Source organism: Gadus chalcogrammus, chromosome 16 (assembly GCF_026213295.1).
Source record: "Gadus chalcogrammus isolate NIFS_2021 chromosome 16, NIFS_Gcha_1.0, whole genome shotgun sequence".
Taxonomy (NCBI): Eukaryota; Metazoa; Chordata; class Actinopteri; order Gadiformes; family Gadidae; genus Gadus; species Gadus chalcogrammus.
In genome coordinates this window covers 19,686,114-19,713,865 of record NC_079427.1, presented here as the reverse complement: position 1 = coordinate 19,713,865, position 27,752 = coordinate 19,686,114, and the positions used below count along the sequence as shown (strand labels likewise).

Sequence of the window (27,752 nt, the reverse complement as noted above, 5' to 3'; positions counted from 1 at the left end):
CAGAAACTGATTCATTTTAACACACGTTGACCCAATGGTTACCATTGAAGAATCACACCTTTTTACCGACCAAGCACTTATTGCGCTGAAATGTCTTACTTTTATCATATCAACTACTTTTCAAAAGTGTTTATGAATTAAAATTGACGGATTTCATAGGAAAGTGATACAATTGTAGACATGCCCCAGCACCCCATATCCTGTTTCCGCCCGGCATCCTGCAGCCTTAAGACCGCACTCCTAAGACCGACGTTCTAGGACCCTCGTTTTTCTGTTATATAGTTTTTGCCAGACGCGAAGACCCCGGCGAAGGCTAGTTAAATTATTTGGGGCTGGGGAAGCAAATGACGTTGTAAAGGTCTAACGTTATATAAATACATGTACATGAAGGTGGTTAGATGGTTACGTCTAGGTATTAGGTCAGAGATGGTTGCATTCAGAGTCGGTTAAGTGTAGGGATTAGGTTAAAGATTTTACATTTTAAGTATTAGGTAAGGGATGGTTATGTTAAGGAATGAAGTTAGAGAGTGTTAGTTTTTGGTTAGCCTCGGTAATATAAGGTTAAGTTGAGCTACTGGGTTAATAATTTGTTGTTTTTCATCAATTTCTCATAAAAGATTAAATCGTAGTCCAAGCAAAAATAAACTTTCATCCCTAGGAAATGTCACGAAGAACTCTGTGACTGCGGGCCTGGGACTGCGGGTCTGGGACTGCGGGCCTTGGATTGCGTGCCTAACCCTAGGACAACCTCTTCCACTGCAGGAACATACCCCTCTCCGAGTCTCGCTGCTGTCGGCGACTGAGATAAACAAAGAGCCGGTGACTGTCCAGGAAGATAAAAAGGTTCAACAGTTTCCGACAACATGGATACTGGTATGTACCGGTATCCCTCCTGTCGTTTCAAGCATTGTCATTCGGTAAAAGTTGGCCTAATCTGAATTTCAAGGCAATGAATGACAGCTGAGGTAGCTTCTGTGCATTAGCGCTACCTTAGCCATAGCATGCCAGCTAGCTGGGGAGACTTGCTGTCATGTTCCACCCTGACACTTAATGCAAGTGTAGGGATGGTAGAAAGCGGCTGTCCATTAGTCAACTATTTGACCAGTATACCTAATTTATTTTCGAAACATTGTGTTTCTAGTGATTATTGCTAGTAATCCGTGCTGCTAGCCTTCTTTAGCTAGTGTAGGGAGGAGCTGCTAGCATTCTGTGGTTAGTCCAGAGAGGACAGGGAAGTCCAAAAGTGACTGATAAGGCTTTCGTTCAAAGGTGACCCTTTAGACTTATGTTTTCACTGGAAATCGAGGTTTGCCATTATAGGCACAACGTATAGGATTCTTTCATTCTAATCATTCTGCCCTTTGAACAGACAATCCATCCATTTGCTTTTATCTAAATTAAAATTAATCTTCAAATCATTATAAATTATGGGAAGCAAAATAAGTCTTCTAATTGGGACTACCATGTGGTTAGAACGGTTGACTTGAACTTGTTAGAACAATAATATAAAAATGTTTTGTTTGTCTGCATGTTATAAACATTAATGGATATCATCGATATACCCAGGTTCCGAAATTAACCCCAGCCTAGTAAATCTTGGAAGGCTATCCTCCCCGTAGCGGGTAAATGCTGTACAAAAATAGGCATGTAATAAAATATGTCATATTTTATTACATGTGGTCCCTATACAATGTAGACACGTGCACCATGTGGTTTTTACGCACGTCTAAACAGTGCCGCGAGACTAGGAGCGCTCAGCTACAGACCGCCTTATGTCTAGGGATCGGGATCGAGACCCGGTTCACTGTTCAAAATTTCTCAAAACCCTAAAATCAACAAGGTTCGAGTCCGAGCTTATCGAGTCTAGCGGGTCCTATGAGGTGACCTTTTATCCCGAGAGACGAGTCATGTCGTTTAAATCAAATCAGATTCAAGGGCAGAAACATAAATTAATTGGCTACGTTATGGATTAAATTGACTGGCAGGCAAATCGCCGTTAAACTAATCAAAGAATAATTTAATTTGATGCATTGGTCGCTTGATAGGATGGCTGACCGACGTGTACAGTTGTCAAAGGCTTGGCTACCTTTCCGAAAAGCCAAAGATAAAGAGAGACCCGCACGTTGATGGTAAATTAATTTATTGTAACGTCAATGCTTTACCTCAACTTTGCGGATCGTTTGAAGCAAAAACGCATCACCTTCAGTGACTTTCAGTCGGCTCAAACCCCAACTCCGTCTGCCATTGCGGTATAATACTCCGCCTCTTCCACTCATGGTGCGAGCACCCAAAACTCTTAGCAAGTCCCGTTCGTTTACAACAGTAATCATTGATAATAATCCACCAAATATACAATTCTCGTATATGTGCTATAGGCCTATCAAAACCCGGCTGACGGATAAACAGACACCGGCTTGTTTTCTGATGCACTAAATTTAATGTCTGGACATCTGTTTGGGTGTTTTTGCGTCAATTGGTTCTAAACACGCTGACAGCAAAGAGTTTACAAATTATTTTCCATTAGAGAGAGATTTTTGAAAGGTTTCGAGTTTCCCGGATTAAATTTAGATCATTGTTTTTAATTGATAGTTATTAGTAACTTCTTACCTCAAACTTTGCAAGTTGTTGGGGCGTGGCCTATATGATGAGCTAAATCTACGGTAGTCTGGCTGGACACAATCCATATAATACATCCATTGCCCTTGCTGCCATTACTGTAGGGCTGATCGATTATGGGAAAAAAAATCATAATCACTATTATTTTGGTTAATATTGAAATCACGATTATTCAAACGATTATTTTTCAGTTTGAAAACATGATGTATTTATTCAGCATATCTCTCCCATAAAACGCTTTGTAACTGAGAACTTTGAAATTTCGCATTAAAAAAAAATACACAAAATGATCAAGAAAATTTTCAAATGTAAAATAATTCACAGATATGTATAATAATGTATATAAAAATAATAATAATTGAAAATTCGATTATATTCGTTTTGTGATCGTTTGATGGTAAAATCTAAATCACGATCAAAATTCGATTAATCGCCCTCACATTACTGTACTCCTTCATATTTGGTGTCCTGTATCAGAAAAATAATAGATACTTACTGACATACAGTTAAACTGCTCAATTCACTTGTAGTGATTCTTTGGTTGATTGGGTTATGTATCCATTAGAGACTTATGCGGGCTGTAGAGAGACCCTAGAGAAAGGGGTCAAACTGTATCATGCATGTTCCTCACTATGAATTACAAACCAATTAGATGCCCTCCTTCATCAGAATGTACTTAGATTGTGATATACATTCCCTTTACCAACCCTGTGGTCATTTTTCAGCCAATATGTAACAAAGCTATAATCAAGCCAACATAATGTCTTTGTTAATATTTGGTTACTTTTCTTATTGACATCCTATTGAAGTAGTTATTTCATTATCACAACATATGATTTATATTGCCTTATTACCATCAAAAAAGAAATTCCCTTAGAAAATGCAATGTAGTACTAGTACAATGACCTTCCATATGCAAGATAAACTGATGTCTGTCTGAATGCTTGCAAATACCCATGTATCATGTACAGGCCAAAGTACAGGCTAGATTATGACAATAGACGTCAGTCAGTATTAACCCCCATCCTCCGTCTAGAGGAAGTCTTGAGACTGCATGCAATTTATCACAGTGACAAATCCGATATAAGACTGATCTGAATTATGTCACTCCTAACAAGCTGTAGTCTAATTCTTGTCTTTTCCCTTTTTTTTGTCTTGTTCCGCGGTAACTCTGGTCCCATCAAGGTTTGAGTCAAGATAAGGTCGCCGCCTTTGTCAAGAGACTGCGTGCCGAGCCACGCTATCTGCTAGCACAGAATGTTTCTACCTGCATCGACCCGCTAGAGGTGTGTCTGCACCGGCAGACAGTCCAGGACACTGTGCACATCTTTCAGCACACCATCCCCACAGAGGGGAAGCCTGTCACTAACCAGAAGAACTCTGGTAGGACATGCTTATATGCTCATAGCCAATCAGATTAAAACATGTATGCAATCCAAGATAATCCCTGTGCTCTAAACTCAAAAAGGTATTTTTTGAGCCTGTTGCTGTGGATAAGAAGGAGCCCCCACCTTCCAAAGCCCGTTTACAGAATCAAACCAAAAATCTAGTAATTGGAGTCAAACACTGTTCACTGTTAAGAACATACATTTAACACAATGCAATGGGAGGCTCTTCCTTATGGGAAAAATATGTTCACCAACTGTAGAAACAAGTTTTTTGTAAGTGGTTGGTATCTTTATTATTATTTATTTTTATGTTTTTCTTATCGTTTGTTGTGCTAGAAGTTATTTTTATAACATATGTGATTTTGTGTTCAACACTGTTCAAATACAGATCATCCCAGGCACACCATCCCAGGCTGGAAAACACTTCTTATTTGTTCTTCTGTGAATTCCAGGGAGATGTTGGATCTTCTCGTGCCTTAACGTCATGAGACTTCCCTTCATGAAGAAGTTCAACATCGAGGAGTTTGAGTTCAGTCAGTCCTACCTCTTTTTCTGGGACAAGGTAATGTCAGATGTGACACTTTGTTACCTCCGTGTTTCCCATACATAGACCAATGCGCAGCGCCATAGGATGAACACCGAGCGCCACAAATTGATTTTTTTTTTTTTTTTTTTTTACACGATTTTGAAATCTAAATATCGGTCAGTTCATTCATCTCCGCATAGCACTCTTTCTCCCTGTCATTCTCGTTCACACATGCACAGAGACAAGCGCGCATACATGCCAATGGTGTGCGGGTACACTACCACTTATTGGATAAACCTGCGTATCACTGATACAATGCACACGCACGGACAGTGGATTCGCCCGCAAATTTGCTGAATTTGCTCTGCAGCAGGGACTGGAGATCGGGAAGATCAGGAAGTGGGCCGTTCCGGTCCACTTTGAAATGTATTTTTTGCGCGATTGCTCGATTACGCGAATGAGCAAAAAAGTGAAACACCCTTCCCCCCGTCAGGACTCCATGTCTCCCCACCCCCCCCACCCGCAAGGGGGGCACCACACATTGCTTCCTGGTCTGTGGGAAACACTGTACCTCCGTTTAAAGTCTCAGTTTGTAACATTTCCGCCAGCTTGTAGGTTCAAATTACCTGGAGATATTTGTATTCAGTGCTGATTGATGGATTCTTCATTAACGTTATCGATAAAATCACATCCTATAACTGATATATTCTACAAAAATATGTATGCTGGCCAGCCTTTACCTCTTTGTTTGCCCGACAAGATCAAGCAAGCTGCAGCTAGCATTGTGGCAAACCATGCTTATGAGATGCCATATCAATGAAACCGCCAAATAATAACCTAAATCCAAGTTGATTTTGTCACATATTAACCTCATTACATAAGTAAACTCAAATGTGTTGCACCATCAGGATTAACATGATTTAAAATCAGTGCAAATGTGTATGATTCACAATTACTCATTAACCCTTTTTTTTTTATATCATATTTAGAGTGTAGAGTGCCACTATACTAGCCATGCACTACTGCATGGCTGCCTGGGTTAAACTCAATGAATACTTACATAGAGAAGTACTACTGAAAGGCAATTATCTGTCTCAAACCCACCATTGTGTTCTGTTGGTCAGCGCTGTCCACAACCTTCGTCACACTTACCCACTTCCTCTTTTCAAGCTTTTTTTTGATTTAAGAGGTTCCTCAAATCATGCTGTCTCTTGTATACATGATTGGCCTGAAAAGAGTGCTTGAGGAGCATGTTGGCCTGCGGTTACCAGTTCTGCATTCACAGCCTGCTCTTTCCCACAGGTGGAGCGCTGCTACTACTTCCTTCAGGCCTGTGTTGAAACCGCCCAAAGGAAAGAGCCCGTGGACGGCCGTCTGGTCCAGTTCCTGCTCTCCAATCCAACCAATGACGGAGGACAGTGGGACATGCTGGTTAACCTCATTGGTTAGTTCTCACCCCTCGTAGTTGCCGGGCAGAACAGGGCCGGTATTGTTTGAAGTCTCTGTATGTCAGGGAAAGTTGTCGTGGACGTAGTTGAAACTCAATACTGCTTTAGCTATCTCGACCAGCACGGTTCGCATGTTTAGCACTATTTCTGAAAAAGGTAATGAGATGCTTGACCTAAAGTCTTGTCTTGTGCTGATGCGGCTACAGAGAAATATGGCGTCGTTCCAAAGAAGTGCTTTCCAGAGTCTCACACATCTGAGGCCTCGCGTAGAATGAACGACATCCTCAACAACAAGGTCTGTCCACACACAAAATTCCTCAACCGCTCGACCGGAAGCTCGGGCAAGACCCCAAGGTCGGGGTTTCAGCCGAGCGTGGAACCATCTCTGACTGTTTTGCCCCGTTTCAGCTGAGGGAATACTGTCTAAGACTGAGGAACATGGTGGCCAGCAACTCCACTGAGGCTGAGATATCTGCAGCTATGGACACCATGATAGAAGAGGTGAGATTCTTTCACAATCACATTTTACATGCAAATGAATGGCTGGATAGGATAAGGAAAAATAACAGTCTACATATTATAAGAATTCCAAATATTGAGTTTTAATATTGTCCTCAAATGTATGTTTGGCCAGAAGAGGGAGCTGCCTCACTTTAAAATCATCTCTAGCTGTCCATCTCTTGACTGATGCGTTAGAGTTCTGCATTTGAGCTTATATTTAATGAATGATTATTGACCGATTGTCAGATTTTTTACTTGCGCGCAAATTAGAAATGTATGATATGCTACAATATAATGGCAGTACAAATATTTTTAAATGTGTCCTCAAGAGTCAAAGCAAAACAGTGCTTATCACACTGACAGTCTGAGTGTTCCTGCCTTTTGTAATGGTATGAATGTAGTTCAGTAGATAAGTCAAAGAGCTTACACATCTACTAAAAGTTGCACATTTTCAAGTGGTCACCCCATATAAGGCTATAATTATTAAAAATTTAAATAGTGTTCTGTTTTTTCCACGTGCAAATACCTTGCGTCTCTGTTAGCTGGCTGTCTGTGTGTATCGGCCTGTTAGCTGTCTGTCTGTGTAACGTAATGTTAGCTGTCTCTCTGTGTGCCAGGCGAGAGATCTTGCCATTGCTGAGATGTTAATTTTTTCTCGAATGCCCAAGGGACGATGTTTCAAGTTGCTTTAGGTACGATTTGAGGGTTGTAAAGAGAGAGAGAAGAGCACAAGAATATGAATATGAATATAAACAACCCAGAAATGCCACCCCTCTCCCTATGCTTTTACAACCACCACAGATTCCCCACCCATCTCTGGTGGTTCTATATCATAACGTTGTATGTGAGCATGTGCTTGACATCCAAGAGGTCCAATGGTCTCAAACAGAGGCAGGTGCAGTCAACCAAATGATTATGGTATTTTAAAACAATTAATACAAAAATATAGTTGTTAAATATTATCTGCAGCATCTTTTAGGTTAATAGTGTGCTGTTCAAATGACACAAAGTAGAGATAGGTGGTGACGTACATACATTCATTCATTCACACACTTACTGACACACTGGTGTGGCGTTGGTGAGGCGTGTACAGTGGCTCTCTATTGTCCATGCTCAATCACACGGTCAACAAAATTGCATGCTCACCTACTGTGTGTTATGTTGTGGCTGGGGGCGGCGGGGGCTTAGTTGTGTGGGGCTGTGCCTGTTTTCACTTGTATAGTAGGTGTGGATGAACATGAAGTGTATGCTTCCTGTGTGTTGTTTGTGCCCGTCAATCGGTCACCTTTTGAACCCTCGCATAAATGAGTCTGCCTCAACAGCTTTGTTGGCTGCTGTTAGTCTGCATTGTGCTGCCGGCCACTGTTGTTTCTTTCTTTTAATACAACACGGTTTCGTGTTCCCGCAACTCCACCACCGATGACTGGCCGTCACCGCACGCACACACACACTCACACTCGCCCACATACTCACACACTCTCACACACACACACACACACACACACATAGACAGGCATACTCAAACTCACACACAGAACATTGGTTTCGCAAGAGTAGCGTGTGCTCGGGGCAGCCCGGGGCGGTGTTTTCAAGGGCTGTTTGTCCACCTGGAAGTGGTTTGTTTTTGGGAAAACCCGACTTGGGATGAGGCTTTTTCCCTGTCTGAGGGAGCCTTCGGGGTACAGCGAGGACGAGCACACAGGTGCGAGTTGTACTCAGATGAACAACACAAGTTTATTCCAGCTGTTGTAACGGGTTGCATTTAAACAGTATCCTCCTTACAGATTTGCAATTTAAAGGAGCAATTTTTGATCCCATGTTTCATGTGATAATGGCTGTAATGTAGGGCCGCTGGGCCAACACCCTAGCTGGTAAACTAGTTTTGTCAGGCTGTTGACCTTCATGCTGTCGACTGCCTGTCAGGTGTTGGTTATTAAAAGCTGGTTGTAATGTGCGAAACAGGAACATGGATCAAAGCTCCTCAAGCAGGTACTATTTTAGTCCTCTGCCATGTGAGGCAAGCCACTGTTAATTAAACCAATATATTTTGAACCTTTGTTCCTTCTTTCCTCCATCCGTACACACGCGCGCACACGCACACACGCGCGCGCGCAGTGATGTTGTGTTTGCGCATGTGTGATGCTAAAGGCGTTTACCCTCAACAATTCACAAATGTGTTTTGGTTCACGTGTGCAGATCAAAGATGTGGTGTCAGTCCCACTTTGGGGCACGTGGAGGTGATGCTGTCCATCCTCTGTGTGCAGCGGTCATGACTTGAGCCCTGGTCTTTGTCTCAGCAGCCCCCCCCCCCACCACCACCACGATGACAGGCCACAAGGATCATCGCCTGTGGTTTCACTTACTATACACAAGAATCACAGGATTTCAAACTGAACCCTTTATATATTTGCCAGCTAGGCTGTGCTGCTTCCTGTGCTCCTGGAATAAAACAAACGGTATCCCGACATAACCGTTATGCAATGGTTGGTTGTCTTTGTTGAGCCTTGAGCGTCGACAGGATGTTGATGCGGTTGGTACTCTGAGCCTATGGAGCATTCTCGTTTAGGAGTTGTATGCTGCACCCCTGAGGTGTTCAGACGCACACACTACAAGTGTGCTCTTCCGACTGCACCACGTGTACATGTTAGACGACATAGATTCAATTTACACCTAAACAAACAGGTGATGCAGGTCACAAGCAACCTGTTGCCTGTACACTGCACAGAAACAGTGTGTACGTTCTACTAAATACACCTCAATATAAAACCTGTTTGGTGACTTTAGCGATGTCTTTTTCTTGAAAAAACGGGACAAAAAAAAATAAATAATCCAGTCTGATGGACGCTCTGAGAGATTGTCACATGGTTAATTACTTTAAATTAGCTGCATGATCGCTATGTGAGAATCTCCTACCCACTGCAGATTTAATTAACATGAAGTCGCTTGACGTCATCTTGGGTTTCCTAGAGATGCTGATAGCTATTGGAAGCAGGGAGATCTACCAACATAAAGACACACTGGATATTTCAGTTATATTCACATACAGTAAACACACCGCAAAGGGTGCAATTGTGTTAATGAACTTAAATACCGGGAATGTAAAGTCATACAAATATATTTACTTGAATCGCTTCATGGGTCCTTTAGGGGCTGTTTCATGATTCAAAATGTAAGTGTTAGCAGGCTTTGTCAAAACATGGTAATTGCTCCCAGGGTTGTGCTTAAATGCATTCAATCCATATATTCTATGACCACTGCGACCCACACCTGGCTCTGGTACATGTAGTGTTTGTATATGGTTTCCCGAGCGTGGGAAAGCATGGCTACGATCCGTCTGCATTGAGTTAAATTCACATGATTGAAGTTCTTGGTGTGTGTGTGTGTGTGTGTGTGTGTGTGTGTATGCGCACATGTGTCCCTCTGCTTCATATATTGTAGCGCAGGGATGTAATATCCCTCCGACCAGCTGTCTCCTCTACTCTCCCTTATCCTTCCTGTTTTTGGCAATAACAGCTGACCCCAGCGAAGATATCCGATAAGGACCCGTAATGTAGACCTTTTGCTGGTTGCTCATTGGCTGGCCAGAGAGCTGCCTGCCTCAAATCAGAACCAACCATCAGACCCACCCTTAATCTCTGTCTGGTAGTATACTCCTTTTCATCTTTTAGCTGTGTAAAATATTAAAATAAGAGCATGACTTTAACACGAGGAAGATAAATCAGCCACATTATCATATTCGCGGCGGCCGTATGGCATGGCACCCTACGTCTGCCCAGTGGCACTGTAGCAACCATCATATTTTGAAAACAACGATACTATATAGTTTTAAGATGGATCATTAGTGTTTGGGAGTGTTTTTTGAATTCCCTGGTGGCCCCGGAACTACAACAAGGAATTAACCTCCACTTCATGTTTTGGAGACCCTTTTTAATAAAAAAAATACTTTTCTAGTATTTTAATATACATTTGACAGACACAATGATGGACAATTTTTTTGAAATGTCGTATTTATTATAAGTGCTCTCAGGTATGTGGTACGTTCTCTCTCTCCCTCTCTGTGTCACTCGCACACCATGTTTTCCTTTCTTCTCGTCCGTCTCAGTGTTTTAACCGGTCGGCACCGAGGCAGGTGTTTCAATATTGACCCCGTGCGCGGTGACGTCAGCGGGCCTGGGGCCCTTTTGTTTCCTGACCAGTCGGGCCCTCGGTCGGCCCAGACGGACATTCTGTTTATTTGACCCGATGAGCGGAACGGTAGCGGAGGAGAGGGAGAAAAGCACATAGGTTGCATAGAGCAGATATAAATTAGGAGGACACGTGAGTATAAGGGCCAAACATGGCAGTAAAGGTGCGAACACACCAAGCGCGTACCTCCCGTACCATGTACACGCGATACACAGCTAAAATGTTGCTTGACCATTTTGTGTCAAAAATGGTCCTACGTACGCAGCTACGCGCCTGTGGCTGCGCTGGATTTAGGAGTCCGAGGAAGGAAACCCAAACGCCGCCGTGTTTGGGTGCACGATAGAGCTTGGATCGGGTTAGATTAAATAAATCTCGGATATAAATAACAATAATCGGGTTAAATAACTTCACATGGTGTGTCTGGTGTGTTTCCAGCATTCGTAGTGTTGATCGGCAGAGAAATAGTCCGCCAAGACGTTGAGGTTGCTTAGCAACCAGAGACTCTGTCCATGCAAGTGAACGGAGCGTTCACTCTTCGTCATAACTATCAAACCAAACATCCTTCACATTCACAGAGTGAACATTATGAAAGTAAAATGCACATTTCTCGCTAAAAATGTTTCCATAAACGCATTTAATGGCGTAACTATGCTACTATTTCCACCCAGAATAAAGAAAGATGTCGGCCGTATGCTTCTGTGCAAGGGTCACTACTCTCTGCCAGTGACGTCGGGTCAAGCTCCACGCTGATTGGCTATTGCGGCTAAGTATCACGCGTATGAGCGTAAAAAGTTCAATTTTTTGAACTCCTCGCGTACGCGCGTATATGTACGCGCGTATATGTACGCGCGTATATGTACGCGCGTATATGTACGCGCCCCATACGCGAGTAAAATGTTGCTTGGTACGCGTGTACGCACCTCATACGCGCGTAAACCAATTGTTCCCTATGGAAAAATTGCCGATTTTATACGCGTCTATACGCGAGGTACGCGCTTGGTGTGTTCGCACCTTTAGGTTTGCAGTGTGTGTTTTGAAGAGGCAACTGCCTTTAAGGTTGCCATTGTAAATTGGCCTGAATGCCTCCATGGCTGAGTGCCTATGAATGTGATGAAGGGTTGGGGGGGCCGACTTCTTGTGTGTCTCAGCTAGCCACAAATGTATGTACGGACACACAGGCCGTTGTGCTCAGCGTACCTATGTGAACGCGTGTGTGTCTACATTAGTATGTGTGGTCACGCACCGAGATATTCAGATGTATGAACGGATCGAGTGCCCTAACCTGAAAGGAGGTTCAAGATGCTTGACTCGGGGGACAAACATGTGTTCTTTGTCATTCTTGGTCATGTCATCAACACGTGTCATTTTCCTTAGATTTAATCCCAACAAATAAAGGGGCGCCAAATAGAGGGGACCCTGTTTTGCTTTTCTGGTTCTTGTTTTTGCTGAGGTTTGGCAAAAGGCGCAACGATATAACAAAGGGGGTCAGAGAGGGATGGGAAATTCCTCGGGTAGCTTCATCATGGTAGAGGTGGGCTGGAGACGGAGACGGGCCCCCGTTTAAACAAGCTGAATATGTTCCACCAAAAACTGACAGACCTGCACAGCAGGCGACCGGGAGAAACAGAGTATCCCAGATTTGGGATTCGGAAATGAAGAGATTTAGGTAGGCACATGTGAAGCCTGATGGAAAGTTGGAAGAGTGTTAAAGACCTGTAGCTGAGCGATGGGAGGTAGCAGGAACAAACACCTCGTTTTAGGTGTTTTGGCATAGAAAAGCCTGCTGGAAAATTGGCTTTCTAGTGCAAAATGTGGCTTTAAAGTAGTCTCCATCACAATAGCTCAGAACTAGAGCTTTTGTCCATGACGGGTTATGCCTGTGTATAGTCTTCTTCCACATCAAAGCAAGAAATCATTGCTTTTGTTTTTAAATCTGCTGTAAACATTCACATTCCACTCCTATAAATGGATCCTAATCGTTTTATGTCATTTTATTATATATTTATGTATGAAGTGGCATGCATTTTTATGTTTTATTTATGCTTGTGTGTGTGTGTCTCTCCAGGTGTTCCGGGTGGTCAGTGTGTGTCTGGGAAGCCCTCCTGAGACCATCAGCTGGGAGTACAGGGACAAGGACAAAGCCTTCAACCGCATGGGCCCCCTGACCCCGCAGCAGTTCTACAAGGATCACGTCAAGCCCCTGTACAACATGCAGGACAAGGTACAGGCACAAGAGGAGACGTCAGCCCCCCGAGCAGGTCCTCTTTGACCCCGCCGCCACAAACACAACACCCTCATGGAGCGTGCACTGCCAGCGTCTCCGAGCCCTGGGACCGTCTTGTCGGTCGTACATATCTGCATGAGTATGGGAATCCAATCAGTGCAATCTCAATGGGAAGTTCCTGATGATCAGCCGGGGTCCAAAATTAACACCATTTGGCAGGAAAATGTATTCTGGGTGACATATTAAAACAATTGCTTGTCCGATAGATTCTTCCACTTAAAAGGATAAATATAAATTTAAGTAGAGATAGGGGGTTAGGGGCCGGATCTTTCTGTCTTTCTTTCTTTCTATCTCCATCGTTGACATGTCTTCCATTCCTGACCCAGCTCTCTCGCTCTCTTGCTCTCTCGCTTTCCCTCTCGCCTGGCCGTAGATCTGCCTTGTGAACGACCCCCGGCCCCAGAACCCCTATGGGAAGCTGTACAGCGTGGAGTTCCTGGGCAACATGGTGGGAGGCCGCAGCACCCAGTACAACAACCAGCCCATCGAGCTGCTGAAGAAGGCCGCCGCTGACTCCATCAAGGATGCCGAGGTAGGGGGAGTCCGGGCCATGACACATGCACCGAGGCTCCCAAGCTTTGACTCTTGTTCTTAACATCTGTGGACATTTTCTACGTAATCAAAATTACGGTCAATACTTAATTATTCTGGCTATGTTTGATGGCTTTTGTCTATTTTAGATCATTATTAAGTGAATCATTTTTATAAAATGTCATGCTTGTCACACAAACGCAGCTAATTTAAGACTTGGAAATGACCGTCGGCCGGTATTTACAATGCTTTCCCTGAACAATCCGTTATAGTAGCAGTGCTAATTTTAGATTTCTTATCTCACCCTCCCAGGCTGTGTGGTTCGGCTGCGATGTAGGAAAACATTTCCATGGCAAGCTTGGCATCAACGACATGAATGTGTGAGTGTTTGTGTGTGCTGCTTCTGCCAGTTGTAGACAGCTAGCAAAGAATTTCCCATCACCAATCCAGTGGTAGACTGTTTGATATGTCTGCTGACTGGACATGAGTCAAACTGCATGAGCAAATAATTCGTAGTGTTTGTTTAAGCAAGTCTCAAGTACCAAAAGGGCGGGGGGACATTGCACATTTTACATGCCCTTTTTTTCATTTATTTTGTTATTTTTTGCAAGCTCTCTGCCATGCGTTATGTTGTCTTATGTGGCAACCATCTGGTCCTCCAAACAGGGCAACACAAGCAGGGTAAAACAAACTCCTTGGATTTATTTGTAATAGTGCCTGACCCAGCTCTGCACCCTAACTTGGCCCAACCATTGAGAGAACAAATACGAACCTCCCCTATCTCCCTCTGAGACCCTCGCCTCCGGTCAACTGGGTATGGACCTCTTATGGAAGACCTTCTAAGCCCTAAGAATGTTACACAATCCACTGCTTCAACAATATCTACACAGATGGGCATCCGGAGGCTACACGTGTGGTTAAACTCTTACTACATGACTTCCCTTTACCTGTTACATTTCATTAGAGAGATTTCTATATAGGGTACCAATAGGTGGTGAAGGAGCGAGTTTTCGATACAGTAGAGTAGGGCAAAAGTCTCGGCAGCGATGTTTTACATTACATTGACATTTAGGGAATTTTGCAGATGCCTTAATCCAAACAATTTCCGAAAGGTAAATTTGCCAGAAGAGAGAGTAACAATATATCGCTGTAGGTGAAGCAAAGATATTCATTGGAACAAGTGCAAGCTTTTACGATTGCTGGGTTAACCCATTCCTCGTATGAACCAAGATAGCTAGCCTAAGACGCTACACAATTTTAAGTAGTATTTTTAATTGCCCAAATGTGCCAGGATATGTTGACATGTGATTCGGCCTCAAACCTGGTTAAACCTTTGACAGTACATTTTCAAGAGTGGGTCTCTGGAGCCACCAACATGCTGTGGTCCGACCAGGCCTCAGAAATACGGGAGAACCTGGCCCCTGTTCAGGGCCGCCCGCTGGTTCTCCTGAAACAGAGGGTTCCTACCTGTTGACCCAGAGCTTGTTAGCAGCCTTGCACGTGCTGTGCCGCTACGGTGTAGCGCGCTGGCCCCACTCCGCTCGGATTGGACGTCCACGATGACGCTCATGGTCTCCGTGGCTGTCGGTGGAAACACACACGCAGGATGTTTTTAGTCCTGCCCTTTAAAATAGCTGCTTGGGATTCTGGGTAGATCCTTTTCATTGACTCTGTGTATGAAACTCAATAGTTCATGTGATGTTTAAAGTGGGTCTGTTTGTGTGCGTGTAGTTTTAACCACGAGCTGGTGTTTGGGGTCTCGGTAAAAAACCTTTCCAAGACGGAGAGGCTGATGTACGGCGATTCCCTCATGACCCACGCCATGATCCTGACCGCCGTCACAGAGAAGGTATGAAGACAAACACACACACACACCTTGCCTCATGCGCTTGTACAGGCGCGCCTAGTTACTGTAAACTCGGGTAAACATAGTTTTCACACACACATATTTCTGTCACATCGGTCCGTGCATCAAAGGGCTCAGTGCGTGTTTACGCAGCTTTAATCGGCTGCAGTTTCTCACATCACCGTCAATTCCCCTGCTGTCACCACTCGCACTACTTCATCTCATTCCTGCACCTCTCTGTCTCTGTCAATGTGCCTGTCTAACTCTCTCCTTCTGGCTCTGACTTTCTTTCTCTCTTTCTGTTTGTCTCTCTCTGGCTCCGTCTCTCTCTTTATGTCTGACTCTGTTTCTGTCCGTCTCTCTCTTTCTGACTCTCTCTCTCTTTCTGTCTCTGACTCTCTTTCTGTCTGACTCTTTCTCTGACTCTCTCTTTCTATCTCTGTCTCTCAATCTGTCTCTTTCTCTTTCTGTCTCTCTCTTTCTATCTCTGTCTCTCTCTTTCTGTCTCTGACTCTCTCTTTTGTCAATGAATCTCTCTGTCTCCTCTCTCTCAGGAGGAAGGAGGAAAGGAGGGCTTTGAGAAGTGGAGAGTGGAGAACTCTTGGGGAGATGACCGTGGGAACAAAGGTGAGCGCACACACACTTCTGTCCAGGTTGGGGTCTACCGTTAAACAGGCCTGTGTCTGGTTCCCTCCCCTCCCCATTGCCCCAGTGTCCTGGAACTGAACCAACCTGTCCTCAGGAGAGGATTATTTGGACGCTGTCTCATGAACTTATTATTGCCTTTATCCAGATAAAACTCACCCACACAAGGGATTATTAATTCGCGGATTTACCGATTACTTGTACCCCATATTCTCGTTTTTTATGTTGAAGAGTTCCATGGAAAGTATTCTAATATTTATTGTGATATAACACAAAATATACATCCTTGAAACTTTATCCAATTTACGCTGCTGTGTTAGGGTTAATACTTTCCACAATACAACTTCTAGCTTTCCACAAACAATATGGCAGACTCATCTGTTTCTCCCAATTTTACAATAACTTTTACAACTGATAAACAACGTCAAATATGCGTCAAATAAAATCTAATCTAATGGGGTGTTGTTGGGCCGGTTAAGTGTACTGATTGCGTTATTAATACTATATTAATCAAGCTGATCCAACATCTGTAAATGGCATGTTAAATCCTACAATGAAAGCTGCTTCCATTGTGGAATAGATGGCACTGGTGCTGATTGCAAGCACATACGCGGGTGTCTGTCTTTGGTTACAGTAAACTTCTCGGATTATTTTATAGTCTGACATGCTACACATATACAAGGGATTAATATGAACTGCACTAAATTGTTCTACGCATTACAGTGCAATTTTGTGGGAAAAAAATAGCACAGACGCACAAACGAGCATTTGCATCGAGGCACCGCCTACATCGAGGCACCGCCCTGGGCCTATGTTTGTTGAAGCCTGCATTGTCCAGGGACACCATGAACTCGGTGTTAAGGATGAGCAAATATTTTCGAGCGACCCTCTAACCGGATTTGGAGTGCTCTAATTGGGGCAGCTTTAGTCCCATGTTCCTCTGGCCCTCATTAAAAACCTCTGGGAAGTGGCTGCTGACCTCTGCCTCACCTCTACCACAGCCTGGTTAAAGGACGCCTGCTTCAGAGGGGCTGAGCAGCTCTGATATTCCTCCAGTCGCACAAGTCCTCTAGGGAGTCTTGATTCTGAGTTTTAAAAAAAACTCAGAATCTCAAACCCCAAGTACCATTGTTTCCATGTTTATTTCAATAACAATTTGATGAATCCTGAAACAGTGCCTCTTGAAATCTCATCACCCCTTAAAAGGCTCACACAAACTTGCTGAGCACGCAGTATGCGATGTTTACCTTGCCATGTAGTTAATTTGTTGGCTCGTGGACGGTTTAGTGCTGTGGACTATGTGGTGATTATGTATTGCACAAAATACTTTTGGCAGTCTTTGCTTCCGCATCCAGTCCATCACTGTAGCATTCTTTGTTGATGCTAATCCAAGTTTGTCGAAGCTGTGGAATACTCCTTTTGTCCATCCCTCTCATCCGGTTTAAGATTAAAAAACAAACATGATGGATCTAAGGAGTCGTTGGCCTTTCTCATATCAATTAGATCTCAGCACCATTAACTAAGCAGTCCTGGAATGTCTGTGTTGTGCTTGGGTTGTGATCTCATTAAACACGGTGAGGGGTTTGAGTTTGTTCAGTTAGGCTTGAGCAGATGATTAAAGTCACGTTGAAAAGGGGTGCAGCAGCACCAGCGTTAACTCATCACCGCTCATTTGCTATGCGCTCACACATTTACACGGATCTTCTGATTACAGGAATTATTTACATCCAGAGTTGATTTTTGTGAACCAAAGAACACTGGTTCCCTTTGTCTGAGATACTGCAGTTCTTTAATTCTGAAAGTGAATGATATTGATGATAATGATCTTGGAAATTCTACTTGCAGTAAGAACTCAATGGACGCGTATGCAAGGTTGTATTAAAAAAAATATACAGATAAGATAAAAATACATTTTAATATGTACATTTTAATATGTTAATGTAAATTTAATAATTCAACCAATGCTGTATGATCTATCAAAGTTTTCATGCTTGCATACAAAACTTCAACACTAAACCTCTTCTCCTCTTTGCTCTCCTTCCTTCTCCCTCAATACACCTCCATTTCTCAGAGCTTGACAATCAGCTTGGCATTCCACAGCAGATCACGCAAAGACCCGCTTGGTCCAACCGTGTTTGGCAACAAAAACACATGCTCGCGTACATATTCACTCACTCACTCGCACTATTGGGCTTGAAGGAAATGTGTTTCACACGTGTCTCGTTCCATAAACACGATGATAGAAAAGGGGGGGGGTCGGGGCCTCAAAGCCATCTGTGGCCAAATTAATAACGTTTCTTAAAACCAAAGTTTGGAGAACCCTTTGGGCTGTGTTCTGTTTGACAGTTCGAGGCCCTCCAGCGAGGGGCCCTGAGAGTCCCTTAGAGGGGGAAGAAAATGAAAGTAAAGACCAGGTTTGGATGGACGGATAAAGGTGAACATGACAGGTCTCTAGAAAGAAGTAGTCTGGAGACGGGAGTCCTACCGCGGGCCAGATGGCGAGCCAATAACAGCTCTCAGCTCAACTCTGCTCCCAGTCCATCGTCCAAGCCCAAACTTTTATTCTGTTTTAGATCAATATTATGCCGCAGGCACTGAAAGGCTTTAGTTCCACTCTAACAGCAGGATTTACAGGCCTGACGTGACCTCTTCAACACGTGTCACGGGCTGCTTTATAATCCTTCTCCCTGAGCTTTCTGACATGTTGAAAGGTATTTTATTGACACACTTTATTGCTCTGGTGTTGTACTACTGTAGAATACAGGTGTTAGCAATAAGTATTTAATCATGTCATAGATGCCGAGTTTTAATTGAGTTCTTAACAGATCTTTCAAAAGAGCTGGGTCATTGGAGTGATCGTACTTTAATAGCAAAAAAGGATTGATTCTCTTGGTGGATCATTTAATTATTTTCACATTACATGCATTTCCAAATAAAATGGCTGCTTTGTATCGCCTCCCGTTTATGGCCCAGGGAAAGACAGTCAATCTAGCTTGAATAACAAATATTGAGCTGTTTTTTTACTCCCACATAGACGCCCTTTTCCGTGCCACCCAACTTGCAGGTTCAAGGAAGCACACGCACGCACGCATGCATGAACACAGAAAAGCAAGGATTCGTAGGAATTGTCTTTTGGAAGCACACACACTCTGATAGGCCTTTCTTGTAAGGTTTGAGCGTTGTTGGTTGTGGTCGCCTGGATGTCGTTGATTGAGATCAACTCGTCATCCCGGGGCCCCGGTGCCTGAAACTAAGGAGGGAAGAAGGGATTTGTGATGGGAAAACAGAGAGTGCTACAAGAGCTACAAACAAGGGCCCAATGGGGAGAGGTCCTCTTTCGGCAGACTTCCTGGATACTAACAAATAATAAACAGGGTGATCCGTCTTATTTCAATATTTCTCTTCCTCTTACCGCGTTGCTAGAGCCCGGCTCTGACCTTCAACTCTTCTCTGATTAAGCCTGGATGTTCTATCGGAATGCGCACTCATCAAGATCCAATAGCTGTCGGATGTTGAAGTAAGGGTTGGCCGCGAGAGCAAAGACATGCATTGGGTGGAGTGAATGTCAAGGAAATGTCAGGGCTCCGCCTGTATGGAACAATGAGTGTCAGAGACTCGTGGGCTGATACAGTCATGCTAAATGTGTATACTGCCGGGATAACAGCCCGGGAGTATTCCGCAAAGGGATTGCTTGGGAAGGCTTGCTTCGCTGTGCAACACTCGTTGAAGTGCACTGGAAAGCATCCCTTCAAATACTAAGCACATGAGACAGGAAATGAGTCCTTTTGCTTTATAGTTACGTGTTGAACGGAACTTCTGAGGCCGAATAAAACGTACGGGGAGAAATGTCATCATCTATTTGTGTTGGGAGTCCTGCACCAAGTTTATTTACCATGTGTGAAATCTGCCAAGCACTTAATCAGAGAGGACTTTTCCTACGCCTGCATCCTGCGTGAACCCGCTCGCTCCTGCGGTCGTCGCGGCTCCATTACACACAGAGATAGGATTTGTTCTAGCTCTCCACAGACAGACCTCTGGGATGCACACCAAGCAGGGATATTAAAGTGAGCCTAACTGTATTTGAAAGGGGGAACTGATTTCGTGATCTTGGCTCAGGAAATGTAACTGGACTCATCCGGAGTTACATTCATCACCTGTTTACATTATGTTGTTAATATTCAGTTAATAAGATCATTGTTTAGCCTCACTCTCTCTCACTCTCGGTGTGTCACTCTCGTTCTCTCGCTCGCACTTTCTCTCTCCCTCTCACTCTCTCTCTTTCTCTGTGTCCATCTCTCTCTCTGTCTTTGTTTCTCTCTCGTTGCTGAAAGTGGAGAATCGCCAGAGATTAAGATAGTATCCTGAGATTAAATCGTGCGAGCTTCTCAAAGCACTATGCCAAAAGAGGCCTGTTTTGGCTGCCTGACTCCCCTCAATTCAGGTCACCAAGTGCTCAGACCTCCACGTCCACCTGAGCAGTAACGGGATTGGCCATCTGACACACCGACGGGCCCCCCTTCACCCTGGTGACGATGCCAACAAATCGCCGTCTCTGCCCAGCCGTAATGTATCCCATTGTCTCTCTCGCTCTCTCCAGGTTACCTGATCATGACCGACGAGTGGTTCTCTGAGTACGTGTACGAGGTGGTGGTGGACAAGAAGTTCGTCACCGCCGAGGTCGCCAACGTGATGGATCAGACGGCCGTCATTCTTCCCGCCTGGGACCCCATGGGAGCCTTAGCATAACCATGGAAACTCAGGACTCAGTCTCGCCCCCCCTCCCGGTCTGATTGACTGGTTTTAATACCTTAATGTTAGACCCGACCCTCACCCCCACCACCCCCCTCACCCGACTCAACTGCCTGCCTTCCACCAAATGACCGGTTCTTTTAGATCAAATAAAGTTCTGCTCTTTTTTACTTTACTTTGTTGTTGTCGTTCTTTGTCATTGGTTGGAAAGTGCAAGCGCGCACACGCACTCGCTCGCGCTTATCTGTTGTGTGTGTGTTATGCTTAATCATAAAGAATTATCTAAAGTGGTTTATGAGGGGGTTTATAATGGGGTGTGGTGAACTGTCCTGGCCAGTTTAGTGTTTTAAGAGGAAGTCTGTTAAGTTTTTGGAACACTGATTCCAAAAGGTGTCCGTTGTAACGATGCGTACTTTAACCTCTAAACTTATAACCACGCATCAATACAGCTCTGCCAGCAGCCGTTGTTCAGCCAGATCCGTTGACGTCCCCACAACCATCAATCTTGTGTTTATTTTTAAACACAGTCGATTGGTCACTCCCGGTGGGCAATCAAGGATCACTGACCGCAGGAAAGACCCAATCTTCAGTATCCCATCCAGTCTGCAGCGCTGCACAGCCGCTTCGGCCCGAGCACGCTTTGCTGTGTGATGTGTGCGGCGAGCCTTCTTCTGTACCTTGTATAATAGGCAATGATTCCTCCGACGTCACCACTGTTCCCCTTCTTAAAACACTCCTGTGGTGAAACGACTCACCTTTCACCCCTCAGCAGCAGTTATCCTCTCAGGCGAGAGGTTTTAACGGCTCACCCCGGGGCCTGGCAGCACTCCTCTGAAAGCAGGAAGTGCCGGCTCAGCATCAAGAAGCTACTGATTAGTTTGGGGGGGTCATACCCACACAGACCGCCGCACGCGGGGGAGGATGTCGGGTCAAGGGACCAGTCCCCTTCAGCCGACTGCGCTGGAGCGCGGGTTAGACAATAGAAATATTAAAAGGTTGAGGGCCGTGCATTGCAATGTTTTGGAGACTTGAACGCGTGTGTGATGGTGATAAGTGATATGTTCTCATAATTCCCACAGTACTCGTCCATCTGTACTAATATGATCACAAGTTGCACCATGTGATGGTGAAGAAGAAAAGGTAAGAACAGTGCCACCCCTACACCTCTTCTGGCTGTCATTGTTAAGGGATTTAACATGTATTCTTAAACTTAAAGGGTAAACAACACGTATTCTGTCGACTATTATAAGAGTACTGCTTCATGTGGGCTCTGTATCATCAGCTACATTTCAGCTGAAAAGGTGCGGTAACGGTGTGCCATGACGTCATTGGTCAGGAGATTTGCATTCACCGGTTTCTAAAGGGATTGAGTTTGCATGCCTACATTCTTTTCAGATGACTTTTCACATGTATAAAGCAGTACTCTGTGATGTCAGAAAATAGCCAGGGCTGAAGGTTCCCCTTCACACCAGCGACCTTTTCTCCGTCCTAGCCCGCCAGGATACTGGGACTAATCCTCAAGATCACACACACTTTCAGAATGTTTCCTTTGGTACGCGTCTCTTGTTCTCATTGCGCGTCTCTTAGGTTTTTCTAATAAATGTATACTTTTTGGCTGTGCCATAGTCCACCTCCCATATGTTGTCCATTCAGTATTAGGCCATTCTCTCCTTATCCGGTCGGTGTGCACCTACTAACATGTGAGATTTGAGGAAAAATTTAAAAGCTTTTTGGGGGCTTTTCCAGAGGCCCCCATGAGAGGCTCACGTTTCCCCTGCTACTAAAAGTCAAAAAGAGGACTGAGTGAATTAGGAGAGAAGGAATAAAGAAAGAAAATGGGCTTTGGAGCAGTAAAGTAAAAATTGGGAATGGGGAGAAGACAGATTAATAGTTGACCACAGCTTAATTTGGTTTTAGGGAATAAAATCCCTTCTGGGTTTCTCATCTCTTCACAGATTAGTAACTGAATCACAATTTATACAAACCCTTTAGTTTTTTTCTATTTCCAGAAAAAAAAATAACCGATTTTGTCCCATGTTCTATTCTTTTATATGCAATCTTTTAGTTCAATAGAATTTGAATAAACATGAACTTTTCCAATAAATGTACAATCATATACCATCCTGATAGCATCTTAACAAATCAACGTACATGCACAATAAGCTAGGTGACCTTGGCTATCAGTCCCAGAAACCCCTCTTGTCTTTATTGTGAGAAAAGGCTTGTTTTATTCTTTTTTTTTTCTCTTTTTTTTTGAGTTTCCTTAATTCCTCTGAGCTATACGTTTCCCTCCCACTTGAACAGCCAAGCCAATCCTTAAAATGCATTAATTATAAAAATCTCCCACTCAGCCAAATGTTCTGAGCTTGTTAATTATTGTGTACTATACCTATGGATTTCTCTAACATTCCCTTAAGCGGAGACAAGCTGTGTAATATCCCATATTAAAACATCTCCCATACATGCCTGTACAACGAAAACTGTGGAGGGGGCAGTCCAGATGGGAAATAAACCACGACAGCGAACCGGGGCCCCTTTGTGATAAGATGAACCTGCCAAAATCTGACTCATCTTGTGCAGCCATTTAGAACACACCCTATAGCACCATTATTACGTTTAGCCAGCACACATTAGTCATCACTTTATCAATGATCAAGAAAGTGTGTTTGGTGTGTAACGGTGTGTGTAACGATATCCACATAAAAAGATGCAGCAAGGCACTCTGTGTGTTTGTGTGTGTGTGCGTGCGGGTGTGTTGGTGTGTGTGTGAGGGAGACAGAGTGTGAGTTGTAATAAGGATTAACCCAGTACTGCAGCAGAGCCTGATTACATTCATCCCTCACACATGCTGGCTTTCAGCAAGAATGAGAACAAGGATCGGCGTGTTGCATGCGTGCAGATCAATGATCGTGTGCATATGCAGAATCTCTATGAGAAGTGAGATGTGCTTTTGAACTCCACTTAATGATTCAACACCTTCACCTTTGATGCCCTCATCTTATCACTCAGTTCGACCCATTTGACAGGCTGCACGCAGGCATGCAAAGGCACAAGCACACGCACGCACAAACATTGCCAGGTGAGGTCTGTGCTTCCTGAGTGGAAGGCTCCATGTACCATTTGGCTTTGGGCCTGTGTGCCTGCAGGTGACTAGTTGCTCTGAACGGGTTAGTTAAAGCAGGAGGCAGACAGGCCTCAGTAATCTGTTTGTCCACCTATTTCATCTGATCTGTCTTTCTCTCTCTCTCTCTCTCTCTCTCTCTCTCTCTCTCTCTCTCTCTCTCTTGCGCTCTGTATCTCTCTCTGCTCTATCTCTCTCTCTCTCTCTCTCTCTCTCTCTCTCTCTCTAATGCGCTCTGTATCTCTCTCTGCTCTATCTATCTCTCTATCTCTCTCTCTCTCTTCCTCTCTCAATTCTCTTCTCTCTCTCTCTCTCTCTCTCTCTCTCCACCTCCACTCGTCCACCCTCTTATAAATATGCGTCAACCAGTAGTGGATTAGGAGGAAAGAACCTACCCCTTGCTAAAGCTCTCTGCATGTGTGTGTGTGTGTGTGTGTGTGTGTGTGTGTGTGTGTGTGTGTGTGTGTGTGTGTGTGTGTGTGTGTGTGTGTGTGTTTGCAATGCAATCACACACACTCACACACACACCAAGGCAGACCAACCTGTTGTAAGCCCAGGCATGAATGTTTTGTGTGATTGTGTTTCGGCCATGTCAAACTAGGGAGACATCCGGTAGATGCTAGTCGACAAGCCGTACAGCGGACCCTCCAGGCTATCTTGATAGAGGAATTAAGGTAAGACCACGCTTTATTACAGTCTATCTGTTATACTGGAACATTGAACACTGCCTGCTCTTATCTGTTGCACCACACCACATTAATGAATAGATTCCTTCATCCATGCCCTCACACGCTGTGAGAAGTCTTCCGTGCTGATTGAGATTAGCTGCCCTGACCTGCTGCGGTCGGGCATGCACTGCTGTTAATTTACATTTTGGAGGAATTCAAAAACAACTGTTTTGAAACTTTTGGTAGGGTTAATATAGATGATCCAATCACTTGGTTGAAATATTTGTGGTGGATATTGATGAACGATGGTTTAATTTCTCCTTATGTTATGAGCCTATCCAGTGATTTATTTATTTCAATGGCTTCATGTCCAAGTGTGTAACCGTGGCCATTCGGATGATTTTTTATAAAGACCCAATGAAAAATTACCTTGGACTACAAACCCTCCAGGAACCAGTGTGCCCCATTCACTTTAGGGCCATTTGAATTAAAAGGTTTCAAAGGTACAAAGACATTCTTACATTACGTTTATTAAGCTGACGCTTTTGTCTAAAGCAACCTGCAACAAGTGCATTCACAATGTACAAAGGTCCGAAAACGGCAAGGATCATGCATGCATAATTCTGAGGTGGGAGCTGGGTAAGGCTTCAGCTGGCCTGATGTCCATGGGGAGCCGTTGTGGAGTCAGGACAGCAAACATCTTGCACATACTTACAGTTAGATACTCACAGATTGATATACAAATATATATCAAAAAATGGATACATGTCTTTTTGCAGTGTATTTTGGCTGTGAGCTAATTCAGACTTCATGTCGGACCTCGCAAAATATCAAAGTCTGGCATGCCTGAGCGCTCTGTCTGAATCTGTTCACTTCATGACTTAATGATTTGTTCCCATCACATACCGGAAAATCACCCCCTTTCCACACAAACACACACTGACACACACACAAACACACACAGGCGCACGCACACAATACTGTGGGGATGATCCTGTGATGAGCGGCTGGTGTTTGTTTTACTGATGTGTTGGGATGAACCGGGTTCATGTAGAGTTGAGTTAAGAAATAAGAGGTTGACAGAAGAAATGCAGCACTTAAACATGAAGTACCTGCCAAGCATTTATACCTTATGACGTGTGGAAAGGACTGTACGTCACTGACTTTAGATACGAACGAAGCAGATCACTGACAAAGTACTGAATACCTTTCAGATCATCACATTAAAAATTAATGAGATGTCTTAGAGTTATCTTTAAAAAAATAATAATAATTAAGAGATATACTAGATGCATAATATTTTTGCTTGCTTTTTATCTCCTAAAATGTGAAGAACAAATATTTCTGGAACTCAGAATTGAGGATAATAGAGAAATACAAATGGGAGAGAGAGTGAAAAACTGAAAGATTTATAGAGATATAGCGTACCAGATTTTGGGGAGTCAAAGTGATTGTTGTTCTGAATATTTCATTGTCAGACTTCACAAGCCTTCAATCTTTTCCCTCCATTTGTCTTTCCTCCTTCTCTTTTTTCTGTAAACCCAAGGAGGTCTCTAAACACCAATCGATGTTGGTCTAATTTTAGTATGATTCTTCTTCGCTCAGTGCACCTACTGCTCATGCCTGCCCTCCATCACTCACCACGTCTCTTTGACTGAAACACACCTGATTGATATCCTCTGGAAATCAAGACGATAAGAAAATGGAAAGGAATAAACTCAACGCTTTCTTTCCATTTACAAAAAACAGTTCCTTTCTCAACGGAATCAACGATTTAAAGCTGACTGCTTAAAGGTACAGTGTGTAGAATTTGCTTGCAACTAGTGGTACAGATTGGGAAGAAATAAGGCACAGGTATGTTTTAAGTAGTGTATAATCCAGTGAAAATTATAATGGTTGGGTTTACTTTAGCTTAAAAGATGCCCTATATATCTACAGGGAGCTGGTCCTCTTCCTTGTAGGCCGTCATTTTTGCACCGGCATGATGGTACAGTAGCCCTGCACACACAAACGGCTGTAGGGAGAATACATTTGATAAAGAAATAATTGGGGGCTAAGAGTTGTAGGGGGGAGGGGGTCATGCTATCCCAGCCCATTTGTGAATACATTTAATACCTTCGCTGTGAAGGATCAGTATAATTATATGAGCAACGTTGCATATGAAATGCGCTACACACCGTGACGCTTTACTATGTATCCAAAAAACGTAACCCTGTCGGACACGGATGTCCAAATCAACTGCCGGCCAGACAGTGCTCCACACACCGTGGCGTTACTTGAAGCGTCCTATAAGCCTAGCCTTCTCTCGAACGCAGACATCCACATGAACCGATGGACAGTGGGAGCTCCACACATCCACACACACCCTGGCGCTATATATATGTGTCCTAGAAACGTAACCCTCTCTATCGGATGCAGACATCAACATCAACTGCTGCATAGACGGAGCTCCTTATACCTCCAACCACATCCACACACATCGTGGCATTATACTATTAAGTGTCCAAGCAGCGCTATCGGACTCACCTCATGTAGCCAGTGACGTGAGCATGCTCCGCCCTTTGACAAAACAATCCTATGTATTCATGGGAATGGAATGGGATTTCCCTTTTTAATCCAAGTGTGAAATAGTGTATCCAATGACAGTTGGCAGATGAGGTGGGATAATGATAAGTGGTTGTGCGTTCTTTAATACCCCCATGGTGGGAGATGTTTGTTTTTTGAGGAAGTGTCCCTGTTTGATACCTCAAAGTAGGCTGTAACTCTCAGAGTGAAAACAAAACTGTTAAGACACAACTGAACACCGTCGTGTTATCAGAAGCAACCTATATTCACGTACCGAAGTGCAAATGCAAGTAAGCATTGACTTGTAGTGCCGACTGCTATCAAGAAATGATCAACACATGTAACAGATAGCGATAATCATAGGTCTATGAATGCAGTTTATCACTATGGATGCAATAAGAGGAGTGTGTTTGAGACATGTACATGAGTTGTCAACTCCAACATGTCAGAAAACATATACAGGTTACATGGGGACTTTGACAAAGATACCTGCTCCTGATTGGTTAAATTGAATAATTTGAAGGCTAGGGCGGTCAAATATTTTCCTTGGAGCAATTCAAATGATCAGAACAGAAATTCCGTCTGGTATTACGAAAAAGCCACCCTATTGGAAAAGAGGAAAGAGGGCTACTAAATTCTATATACCCAACCTTTAAAGATGACATATTGGCTCATTACG

General features: G+C 43.8%; 1 protein-coding gene across 3 annotated transcripts; it reads left to right on the top strand.

The window, feature by feature from the left end:
• Positions 1–197: 197 nt before the first annotated feature.
• On the top strand, positions 198–20,890 carry blmh (bleomycin hydrolase). Of its 3 annotated transcripts, none has more exons than XM_056611276.1 (13): positions 198–312; positions 763–873; positions 3,802–3,999; positions 4,457–4,566; positions 5,833–5,974; positions 6,185–6,273; positions 6,387–6,479; positions 12,730–12,885; positions 13,322–13,480; positions 13,792–13,859; positions 15,211–15,328; positions 15,880–15,952; positions 20,568–20,888. In XM_056611276.1, the coding sequence occupies exons 2-13, from the start codon at positions 864–866 to the stop codon at positions 20,714–20,716; spliced, it is 1,365 nt and encodes a 454-aa protein (XP_056467251.1). In that variant the 5' UTR covers positions 198–312; positions 763–863; the 3' UTR covers positions 20,717–20,888. The 3 variants fall into 3 exon arrangements, with proteins under 3 accessions (XP_056467251.1, XP_056467248.1, XP_056467250.1); XM_056611273.1 differs by having other exon boundaries at positions 260–491; positions 20,568–20,890; XM_056611275.1 differs by having other exon boundaries at positions 309–873.
• The last annotated feature ends 6,862 nt before the right edge of the window (positions 20,891–27,752 follow it).